Raw genomic sequence first — 12,726 nt, forward strand, 5'->3', positions numbered from 1 at the left:
ATCTCACAACCCTGAGATCATGACCTGAGCTGAAATCATGACTTGAGCTGAAATCAAGAGTCGGCCACTTAACCGAATGAGCCACCCAGGTGTCCCTCATTTAACTCTCCTACCTATTACCCATTTTACAAATGAGGAAACTAAAGCTTAGAGAGATAAGTACTTGCTCAAGACAAAAATACAGATGCAACAACATGGATGGAGCTAGAGTATTATGCTAAGTGAAATAAATTATTCAGAGACAGACAAATACAATATGATTTCACTCATATGTGGACTTTAAGAAACAAAACAAACAAGAAAAGGGGCAGCGGGTGGTGGGGGGGGTGAGAGAGACAGACAGACAAACCAAGAAATAGATTCTTAGCTATAGAGAACAAACTGATGGTTACCAGAAGGGAGGTAGATGAGGGGATGGGCGAAACAGATGATGGGGATTAAGGGGTGCACTTGCTGTAATGAGCACCAGGTGCTGTATGGAAGTGTTGAATCACTATATGGTACACCTGAAACTAATATAACACTGTATGTTAATTAACTGGAATACAAAATAAAAATTAAAACCCTGTCCTTCAAGTAACATCTTCCATTCATTAAGATATACATGTTTAAAATATAGATATAGAAGCATACAATAAAAGCCATGTTCTTAAAAAAAAAATTACAGAGCTAACTGACTCCAAAGTTTATCCTCTTAAAGCCTATGTTGAGTAGGTACTCAACAAATGGGCTGAAAGAATGAAATAATCTTTTAGGGGATTGTTTAGAATAACATATAAAGGACATTACAGAAAAGTGAACCATTTAATAAGAGGGTCCATAGCTATCAAAAGTTACAGTCTCGAGAAAATGCAAAAGATTTAATTACTTTATTTTTAAATTAAAATACTTCTGTTTTAAAAAATCCTTTTCATAAATCTTGACAAGATTTTACTATCAACCATCCAGGCCAACTATCAAATGATCAAAAGAGATTTTTAAGGAACCATGTATTACAAATGAGTATGTATCACATAATCCTATATTTATGAACAGATTGCATGCCAAAGCTTTTTGGAAACTTGGTTTAGACCTCAGAAAACATTTAAGAAAAAAAAAAAGTACTGAAATGATGGCTGGCTCCCAAGGTAGAAGCCTATTTAATGAATAATACAATTTAAATTTAGTACCCATTATTTCACCACCATAGAAAAATCATGCTAAAAATCCAACTGGGAAAGTTAGAGGCTAAGCCAATATTTCTTTCACTGACCCTTCAATCTTGAGAATAGAATATTCTTTTGGCATCCCTAATCTGCTGGAAATGGAAACGGTTGTGGGAGGTGAGGGCAAAATCTTTCCAAGGATAACTTTTAAGGGCCATAGGAAGGGATTCTCTTCCTTTTTCCTATCTTCGCCCATGTTAATCAATAGCAAGAAAGGACTCTGAACAAAAACCAGAAAAATCAGAAAATACAAAGCAATACCTCTTTATTATATCTGCAATTTCTTGAAAAAGTGCCTTTTCATCGGGTGCATAGGTAACTTCTAGTCCTGTAATTCCAGATCTAATCAGTAATGGTGGGGTCTGATACCTGATATCTAAGAAACAAGCAAAATGTTTATTACATGTAACTGTGTAAGTAATATAATCCCTTACTTTTGAGTGAAATTATGCTACCAAAATACTTCAAATTAACAGTGTTCCCCAAAGTAAATAATTAACTCAATTTCTTGAAAACTTTCTTAAAGGTTTTCTAGTTTAATATGCAAGTGAAAATTCAAATTTCATTTTTTCAATTATTTTCCTGAAAAGTCTACATTCACCAAATTCCTCAAGTAATAACGTGTCACCCAAGAAGAAATTTTATTATTTTGCTTCTGTCTTTACTCTTCCTATGGAAAGAACTTTGCTTAGTAGAGAGTATTTTAATCAGCGGTATGTTGATTTTTAAGGAACTTATGTATTACAAAAGAGTATGTACCACATAGTCCTATAATTATGAACAGATTGCACGCCAACACTTTTTGGAAATATTGGTTTAGAACTCAGAAAACATTTTATTAAAAAAAAAATAATGTTTACAACTACTTCTCAAGGAAAAAAAAAAAAAAAGCCCTGATTTGCAGTGCTTATTTCCATAATGTAAAGACTCCTCACCATGGCTGATTTCAAACTACCAATATGACATCAACTAGTTCAGAAAATTCACAAAAATTTAACAATTGGCTTGTGAACTGGTATAAGCCAGCTCAAGCACACCACTGATTAAACTGCAAATTCCTATATGGTTTCATTCTGTGCTAAGACTTCCTCCTCAGTTGACTGAATTCACATATTACTATTCAACTGCAGAACACTTATTATGTGGTATACTCTGTGAAGAATGTCTAAACCAAAAATGTGTATATTTAGAAAGAGATATAAATAAAATTGGAATGTATCTTAAAAGTCTCTTACAATCCATTAACTCATACCAGTAACTTCTTTAAAGCAAAGAAAAACTCTCTATTAGCAGCAAAATACCAGCAATGCATACCTAAGGTTGTCCACCCAACCTAGAGATAATAATTTTAATTCAGTATTATCAATTAATATTTTATAAAATAGTATTCAGAACAAATTAGAAATGTTAATTGGAAATTTTATTAATAGCTTTCTATGAAGTGCTTCTGACTTTGGACAATAATTCAAGTAAGAATAATGAATCCAGGACAAAGCTATACACAATACTTCCTACTCTTACTTCAGCACACATTTTAAAAAGGAGTTCCCGATACTTGCTTGGTTTAGATCTCCAGCATGGAAACTGCCCCATTAAAAGGTTCATCCTAGGGTGGGTAGGTACAAAATTAATAAAAATGAACAATACCTTGGCTGGAGATTGTCTTGTCTTTATCAATCACTATTACACCTGTGAGTTCTGTTTTGTCTGTATCTGGTAGTGGAGTGTCAGATGAAATGCAGTAAAACAGAGCACAGATTGGGTCAAATTCAGGATCTGGTTCTAAGTCTCGTCTAGTTCGAGCATGTAATTCCACACTGATCAGGGTAAGATTTTGTATCTATAAAAGGAAATAAAAATGATGATTTTAGACAACTTTTTGAGACATGTTGAAAGAAATGTTTCACTAAGACTCCAAGGAACTATGTGTAAAATTATGGAAAAAAATGGCCATAAAGGACACAATCGTCAATTTAATAATCTGCAGATTAAAACTAAAGATTTTTACTTCCAAGATTAGATTGAATCAATTCATGTTTTTATTTTAGAAAAACTGCTTGTGCTATAATTTCTCAGTGACAATATATACTTAAAATAATTTCTCTAAAATACATGCAGTGCCTCTCAAGTTTCTCAAATGTTGAGAAACAGAATGACTGACTAGTCCAAGCGGTTGTACATTCGAGTGAGAGTCTGTTACTTTTTACTTTCTACCCGGTTAACTATGGTTTCACCTATAGTTTAAACTAAAAAGAAAGATGTATTTCATTTTGAAACTATGAATTCTCTACTACTACAATTTACTTCTGTATGTACTAGGCAAGTTTTTAATTATAGTTTTTCCTGAAAAAATATAATTATATGGCATCAACAACACAACAGCTAGATTTTTGCCCATGTACATTTTCTCTTTAACATACATGCAAAAAAAAGTATTTTGCTTTTTACACTTATACACTAATAAAAACTCTGAACTATAATCCTTAGTTCTCTTTTTAAAAACCAAGACAAAGTAAGTAGAAACTCTGGGTAAAAAAAATAAAACACAGGTTGGATTCATGATTACCATATACATGTAATACTGCATGCATTCATTAGTAAATTTATAATTAAGTACTTTCTAAAATGTAAAGAACATTAATTGTACATATATAAAGCATAAGAATAAAATAAATATCCACAAATCTACCACTTTCCTTGAATATGTACTGTTTCTAAATATTAAAAACATCAAAGTAAGTAAAATGGGGAGCTAAGGGAAAGCATTTCTACTTTTAAATGTATGCTCTTTAGGTTTAATTTTTTTTTAACAATAATCACATATTAATTTGGTAAAATAAAAAAATGTAAACTGGAAAACCTCTCTCTAAACTCAAACAAAACCAAACCAAAAAAACCAGTTTAGTTAGAAAAGGATGAACAAGTGGACAGACTAGAAAGAAGACTGAAGACAATTTCAGGTCAAAAGATTTGTGGAAATTGATCTGTTTATTTAGTAGGCCGAACTGCACATTCAAATTTTGCCTTTCTATTCCTTGATATAAAATGCACTACTGATCTTAGGGGCATTTTTTTAAGCAAACATGAAATGAAGAAATGGGGGAGAGATTTACTGACTGTGACTAAGAAAGAGGTGGGTGACAAAGGGGGTTGAGGATTATAATCCTTCTCTTCTGCACTGAGTATTTATATGCAGAAGAAAGAGAAATTAGCACAGCATAATGGGACAGAGAGGAAAAAATGCTATGGGCACAATTCCCCAGAAAAAGGAACAGCATACATAGTGCAGATTTTTTTTGGCTCATTCCCAATGTGACCACCAGGTGGCAGTTTGGAGTATATATTGAGATGAAGGCCTGCATAGCCAAGAAGCTGTGCAACCTACCAGACCTTCCAAGTGATTTAACTTCAAGAGGGTGCATGATTCTGCAATGGGGTTATGTAGAAATAAAATAAGAGCATAAGGAGAATAATCCTTCAAATAATAAAGGATAATAAAATGTAACAAGCCTTTGCTAAGGTCTATCAAATTTGCTTTAATATTTTTATCACAGCCTTTTTTTTTTTCTAATTTTGGGTGTGTACTTCATAAGGTATGTATTTCTGAGTTTATTACTTTATTTATCTAGGCTTCAGGGGATATAGTACAGGGCCAAGTAGGTATGAAGAGGAACTAAATGCTGCTGAATGAAACAATGTTCAAATAATTAGGGAATTAGACTATGTTCCAATCTCTAAAAAAGCACAAATCTTAGTTTAAATTTAGGTAAAAATGAGGACAATATTTGAATTTTTCTCTTAAGTCTATGCTCATTCGTCCTTAGAACAGTTTAAGACAGAACTGACTTGAAAACAAAAATACAAAAAAAAAAATCAAATTTTGTGCTCTAAGGGCAAAGACATAAAAACTGTTCAATAGAAATATCATGAAAGTCACATGTAATTTTAAATTTTCTAGTAGTTACATTAAAAAAAAGTAAAAATAGGCTAATTTAAAAATGTTTTCATTTAATACATCTAAAATATCACCCTTTCAACATGTAATCAATATAAAAAATTAGTAATGGGATATTTTATATTCTTTGTTCCTATTAAGTCTTCAAAATCAGTGTGCATTTTACATTTATAGCACATTTCAATGCTGATGCTAAACTTTTATACGGAAATACTTGGTCTGTATTATCATAAAATTTACAACTGAAAAAGTAGTTTTAAATACCTAAGTTCCAAACATACTTAAAAATTTTCTAATAAAGGAGTCAAGTATCCACTTTTAAATCTAAACTATGTAAAATTAAATAAAATTTAGAGTTCACTTCCTAGATGGATAAGGCAAATTTTAAATTCTCAATAGCCACACTGCTAGTGGTGGCCAGCGCAGGTATAAACAATGAAAATATACTCTAATTTCCGCCTTACTGCCTGTCAGATATATGCTCTGAGTTGTGTTTTCTTAAATACAGATAAATTTTCAGTGACCCATTCATACATATTCTTTAGTCCATCCTGTGATTGATGTACATTTTTACAAGATGGCTTCCTACTCTTTGGCATATGTTCTGTGCTGTGAAGGTAACTGGGTTATAGAGATTATGTGAACAACAGAATCGTAACAAATGAATTAGCAAGCACTGATCCACTGAACCAACCAAATAGAAAACATAATATCTCATTTACGATATAACATCTTAATAACAATCCCAGAATAACATACAGAATAGTTATAAAAGCTTTTCTAATTGTAGCCTCTATAAACCAAATTTCAGCTATAAGATTTGTGAAAATTGTGAAACCCAAAACGCAGTCTCAGTAACTGATGGCTACTTTAAGTTTCTCAAAAAAGCCACAAAAAAACAAAAAAAACCCCACAAAACCCCCCAAAATAAAAGTTTCTCTATTTTATATAAATATATAAACTAATAACAAAATGAAGATTAACAGGTACAGAATTCAATGTATTCCTCCCTCAGTAAGAAATGTCCATACTTGTCCACAGAATGAAACATGAGAGTTAAATAGTGTATGTATCCTTACTGTTGAAGTTTTATTACCTCATGTAAAGCTTTTGCCTCCTGTAAGTTTTGTATGCTGACTTTGAAACCATAAGTATTGTTTAAAGATGGTCCATCAATCTGAGAAGTTTCTTTCTTTGGGGTATTTACTGCTGCAAATTGATTCTATTAAAAAAAAAAAAAAAAACAACACATAGCCAGAAAAAGATAAATAAGCAATCATTTTCTTTCTTTTGATCACTTATTCCTACTTAGATAATCTGCTTTATGTTTTTAGTAATACAATAAACTAGTACCATCTCTTCAGACCCAAGAAGAAACTAGTAAGTATTTTATTAACATTCTTTTCATGCTAATAATTCAAGATATCAGAACTGGGTATATGTAGAAATATCTGATATAATCTGTAAGCAAACCATATGTTGATCTTTAGTTTACAAACCCCAAATAATGAAAATAAGTCTTGTCGGAGAGTTGACATTTATACCACATGGACATTTATCTTGACCTTTCTTGGAAGTATGGCAAATAAGCAGGCAATATATTTGCAACTAGTTTGGCTAAAGTTTATAAAAGATTTGAAATTGTGGGTCTGTATTTTACCCTAGCACAACATGTATCTGAAAGATGAATGAAAATATAGATCATCTTGATGGGTTTAGAAAAAACAGAATCTATTTTTTTAAAATCTTTTTTTCTGATTTCCAGATCCATTAACCATTTCCCCCCAAGTATTGATTTATGTTCACAAAACACTTGTACCTGTTTTTTAATATAAATAAGCTGTAATTCAACAATACTGATTTAAAAATGAAAGTTTTTAAAAAGTATTTAGTTTTAAAATAGAAATGCTAAAACATATTTTATGTGGTTAATATTAATGAAATGTAGCCAATATGGAAGTGATTCCTGTCACCTATTTCTAAGGATACATGTTCAATGTAAACCCTTTTTAACATAATCATATATTTCTAGTATTTGAATAAAGATATTTATAATTTTTTAGTTTCAGTAGTAAATAATGTTGCTTTTTCCTTTGCTACTAAGTAAAATGAACTGAAAAAATCAATGTTATATTTGATGAAAAAGTAATAAACCAAGAAAAAGGATATATTTTTGGTGGGATCAAAAATCACTTACTTGAGCTTTGCTGTCATTGGATTGTTCTGATTTTGCCAGTAATCAGTTAATGTATTTGTATCCTCATAATCCACATTTTGGCTATCATATTCACTTTCTCTGTAATATTTGTATTTACATATAAGAATCTTTTAGATCCCAACAACAACAAAAAAAAAACTAAAAAAAATTAGGCAATTTCTTGTTGTCTCAAAGATATGTAAATAAAATGATGCAAAAATATATAATAAAATTTTAAAAAATTGAGACACAAAGTTATCAATTATCTAACTGAAATCTAAGGTAAGAATGGATCTTCCACTGAACATTAAGTATGTTTAGCATAGTTACCTTTGCTTGTGTTAAGAGTACTCTTCTAAGAGTGTCAGTAGTACTTCCTTTCTTATGACTCAATTTCTGGGTTTTTGGTTCTGTAGAAAGAAATGTCATATTTAACATGTACATCGAAATTACCTGCTTTTTTTAATTTTTATTATTCCAAACTCCTGAGTACCATTTGTGAGTACTGTCCTATTGTCCTATTAATTCCCCCCAAAGACTTCATAATTTGAAAATCAAACTAATTCAAACCTCTGATCCCCACCAAAATAACTTTAAAATTTTGTATTTTTAAATAAAAACAATTCTGTTTTAATTATTGAGTTTTATACCTGTCATATCCTAGGCAATCATTTAATTCATTTATTTACTTATTCATCAAGTATTTATGAGGAAAAAATAGTCTCTTCCCTCAAAGGGTCTAGAGTGCAAATGAGATATTCATCAAATGCATATAGAAAAATGAAATTATAACTGGGGTAAGTATGATAAAGGGAATATAATTGGGAATTTTTACTAGTCGGGGAAATCAGGAAGGCTTTTTTGTGCTAAAAATCAGAAGAAAGAGTAGGAATTAACTAGGAACAGAGTAAGGATTTTCCCTGATTACCAAGCAAAAGAAGTGGAAATTACTGTGGGTGGAAAGAAGGCTAGGATAGACGTCCAGGTGAGATGATGATAGCTTGGCCTAAGGTTGTGGTGGTAGAGGTAGAGAAAACAATGGAGAGATGTGGGTAATTTAGGAAACAAAAAAGTGACAGGACTTGGTTGGTAATGGACTGGGAACCAGAGGAAGGGCAGTAAGAGAATCAGGTGGGTGTTACAAATAAATCCCATGTTTCTGACTTGTGTAACTCAGTGACAGAGAGATGGTGGTACTATTCCCACTGAAGTAAGGAAAACCAAAAGAGAACCACAGGGGCTTCTATGTGTGGGCATGTATGTTTGTGTGTATGAGTACACTGGGTGACTCGTGGCAAATGTGTGCTGTGAGATCATGAATTGAGTTTTAAAAACATTGACCTTATGGGGCGCCAGGGTGGTTCAGTCAGTTGAATGTCTGAGCTGATTTCGGCTCAGGTCGTGATCTCAGGGTTGTGAGATCAAGCCCTGCACTGGGTTCTGTGCTGGGCATGGAGCCTGTTTCTCTCTCCTCCTCTCCCCCCCACCCCAAAAAGAAAAATATTGACCTTGTGGTGCTTTTGAGCATTCAAGTAGAAATGCCAAATAGACATCTAGATTGGAGGTTAAGAGAGTTCTGAACTGGAAATTTAAATTTGTTAGTTAATCTGTAGTAATCCTGTGGGCAGGAACTCATTCATTTAGAGAGAAAATATAGAGTAAAGCTTCAAAGGAAAGCAAGCAGGCAGAAACACAGGAGTAGGAGAAAAGCCAAGAAAGCTTCATGGAGGAAGCTCCATGAAGGAAGGAATGGTCGATAGAACAATGGCTGTTTAAAGAGGGCATGTGAAAGGAACACCAAAAAAACATACACTGGCTTTAGCTACATGAAACTTATTGAAAGTCTTTACAAGAGCCATAATAGTGGAATGATGGGGTCAGAACTGAATGTTGAGTGGGCTGAGAAATGAGTAGGAGGTAAAGAAATGGAGTTGTCAAATTATAGCAATCTTCTGGGGCGCCTGGGTAGCTCAGTCGTTAAGCGCCTGCCTTCGGCTCAGGTCATGATCCCAAGGTCCTGGGATCAAGTCCCGCATTGGGCTCCCTGCTTGGCGGGAAGCCTGCTTCTCCCTCTCCCACTCCCACTGCTTGTGTTCCCTCTCCCGCTGTGTCTTTCTCTGTCAAATAAATAAATAAATAATCTTAAAAAAAATTATAGCAATCTTTTAAGAAATCTGGCTTTGAAGAAGAAAAAGAGTAGAAGCTGCAGATGTAAGGTCAAGGCAGGTTTTTGGTTTTCTTTATATCTTAAAGGGTGGGAGAGACTTGGGTGTATGTTAAAACCAGTGGGAAAAATCAAGTTGAGAGAAAGGAAGGTTTCTGAGAGGGCTCGTATATTTCACCCAGAAGGCAAAAGAAGATAAGATGGAAGCATATATAAGTAGATTTCACAGAAGACAAAGAAGTTTCCATGTGATAATTGATGACTTTACAAGACATGATAAAATAATAATAAATTCTCATTAGTGGAGTTAAAATTTCATTTAAAAAGCTCTGATTTTCAGGTCTCAACTGGTACCAAAAGATTGGGATCATTCCCTGTATATTTTTGGATTTCAATGCTTTGAAAGTTGAACTCAATCACAAGAAATTTGGAAAGAACTCAAATACATGGAGGTTAAAAAGAGCATCCTACTAAAGAATGAATGGGTCAACCAGGAAATTAAAGAAGAATTATAAAAAAATTCATGGAAACAAATAAAAATGAAAACACAACTGCTCAAAACCTCTGGGACGCAGCAAAGGTGGTCCTAAGAGGGAAGTATATAGCAATACAAGCCTTTCTCAAGAAACAAGAAAGGTCTCAAATACACAACCTAGTAACCTTACACCTAAAGGAGCTGGAGAAAGAACAGCAAATAAAGCCTAAATCCAGCAGGAGAAGAGAATTTATAAAGATTAGAGCAGAAATCAATGAAATAGAAACCAAAACAACAGTAGAGCAGATCAACAAAACTAGATAAGCTGGTTCTTTGAAAGAATTAGTAAGAGCGGTCTGGCCAGACTTACCAAAAAGAAAAGAGAAAGGACCCAAATAAATAAAATCATGAATGAAAGAGGAGAGATCACAACCAACACCAAAGAAACACAAACAATTTTAAGAACATAGTATGAGGAACGATATGCCAACAAATTAGGCAATCTGGAAGAAATGGATGCATTCCTAGAGATGTATAAACTACCAAAACTGAAATAGGAAGAAACAGAAAACCTGAACAGACCCATTACCAGCAAGGAAACTGAAGCAGTAATCCAAAATCTTCCGGCAAACAAGAGTCCAGGGTTGGATGGCTTCTCAGGGGAATTCAACCAACCACTTAAAGAAGAATTAATACCTATTCTTCTGAAGCTGTTTCAAAAAATAGAAATGGAAGGAAAACTTCCAAACTCTATGAGGCCAGCATTACCTTGATCCCCAAACCAGGCAAAGACCCCACCAAAAAGAATTACAGACCAATATATCCCTGATGAACATGGATGCAAAAATTCTCACCAAGATACTAGCCAATAGGATCCAACAGTACATTAAAAGGATTATTCACCATGACCAAGTGGGACCTATTCCTGGGCTGCAAGGAATCCATAAATCAATCCATAATCAATCAATGTAATACATCCATAAATCAATGTAATACACATTAATAAAAGGACAAGAACCATATGATCCTCTCAATAGATGCAGAAAAAGCATTTGACAAAGTACAGCATCCTTTATTAAAACTTTTCACTGTGTAGGGATAGAGGGAACATACCTCAATATCATAAAAGCCATATACAAAAAGTCAAGAGCAAATTATCATTCTCAATGGGGGAAAAACTGAGAGCTTCTCCCCTAAGGTCAAGAACATGACAGGATGTCCACTATCACCACTGTTGTTCAACACAGTACTAGAGTCCTAGCCTCAGCAATCAGACAACAAAAAGAAAAGGCATCTGAATCTGCAAAGAAGAAATCAAATTCTCACTCTTTGCAGATGACATAATACTCTATGTGGAAAACCCAAAGACTCTACCCCCAAAATGCTAGAATTCATACAGGAATTCAGCAAAGTGGCAGGATATAAAATCAATGAACAGAAACCAGTTGCATTTGTATACACTAACAATGAGACAAAAGAAAGAGAAACTGAGGAGTCGATCCCATTTACAATTGAACCCAAAACCTAAGATACCTAGGAATAAACCTAACCACAGAGGCAAAGGATCTGTACTTAGAAAACTATAGAATACTCATGAAAGAAATTGAGGAAGACACAAAGAAATGGAAAAACGTTCCATGCTCACGGATTGGAAGAAGAAATATTGTGAAAATGCCTATGCTACCTAGAGCAATCTATACATTCAATGCAACCCCTATCAAAATACCATCAACTTTTTTCACAGAGTTGGAACAAATAATCCGAAAATTTGTATGGAACCAGAAAAGACCCTGAATACCCAGAGGGATGTTGAAAAAGAAAACCAAAGCTGGTGGCATCAAAATTCCTGACCTCAAACTCTATTACAAAGCTGTAATCATCAAGACAGTATGGTACTGGCACAAAAACAGACACATAGATCAATGGAACAGAATAGAGAGCCCAGATATGGACCCTCAACTCTATGGTCTACTAATCTTCGACAAAGCAGGAAAGAATATCCAATGGAACAGTCTCTTCAACAAATGGTATTGGGAAAATTGGACAGCTACATGCAAAAGAATGAAACTGGACCATTTCCTTACACCATACACAAAAATAGACTCAAAATGGTTGAAAGACCTAAATGTGAGACAGGAGTCCATCAAAATCCTAGAGAACACAGGCAGCAACCTCTTCGACCTCAGCCTCAGCAACTTCCTCCTAGAAACATTGCCAAAGGCAAGGGAAGCAAGGGCAAAAATGAACTATTGAGACTTCATCAAGATAAAAAGCTTTTGCACAGCAAAGGAAACAGTCAACAAAACCAAAAGACAACTGACAGAATGGGAGAAGATATTTGCAAATGTCTTATCAGATAAAGGGCTAGTATCCAAAATCTATAAAGAACTTATCAAACTCAACACCCAAAGAACAAATGATCCAATCAAGAAATGGGCAGAAGACACAGACATTTCTCCAGCGAAGACATACAAATGGTCAACAGACACATGAAAACAACCCTCCACATCACCTGGCATGAAGGGAATACAAATCAAAACCGTAATGAGATACCACCTCACACCAGTCAGAATGGCTAAAATCAACAAATCAGGAAACAGATGCTGGCATGGAGGCAGAGAAAGGGGAACCCTCTTACACTGTTGGTGGGAATGCAAGCTGGTGCAAGCACTCTGGAAAACAGTATGGAGGTTCCTCAAAAAGTTGAAAATAGAGCTACCCTATGACCTA

The 12,726-nt window shown here is 34.0% G+C and overlaps 1 protein-coding gene across 6 annotated transcripts in view; it reads right to left on the bottom strand.

Annotated features, from left to right (window-relative positions):
- REV3L (REV3 like, DNA directed polymerase zeta catalytic subunit) overlaps positions 1 to 12,726 on the bottom strand; it is a 182,132-nt gene that overhangs the window by 64,917 nt on the left and 104,489 nt on the right. For 5 of the 6 annotated variants that reach the window (XR_014147898.1, XM_081828813.1, XM_081828812.1 and 2 more), the window contains 4 exons: positions 7,688 to 7,767; positions 6,257 to 6,382; positions 2,853 to 3,045; positions 1,467 to 1,581 (listed from right to left, as the gene is read on the bottom strand). Coding sequence is in view for 5 of the 6 variants with exons in the window: in XM_081828813.1 (XP_081684939.1) it covers positions 1,467 to 1,581; positions 2,853 to 3,045; positions 6,257 to 6,382; positions 7,688 to 7,767 (514 nt within the window). In the remaining variant the exon portion in view is untranslated. The remainder of the gene's footprint in view (positions 1 to 1,466; positions 1,582 to 2,852; positions 3,046 to 6,256; positions 6,383 to 7,687; positions 7,768 to 12,726) is intronic. The other variant, XM_081828814.1, reaches the window with a different exon arrangement.

This window comes from Leptonychotes weddellii, chromosome 8, assembly GCF_054177405.1.
Source record: "Leptonychotes weddellii isolate Sample4059 chromosome 8, ASM5417740v2, whole genome shotgun sequence".
Taxonomy (NCBI): Eukaryota; Metazoa; Chordata; class Mammalia; order Carnivora; family Phocidae; genus Leptonychotes; species Leptonychotes weddellii.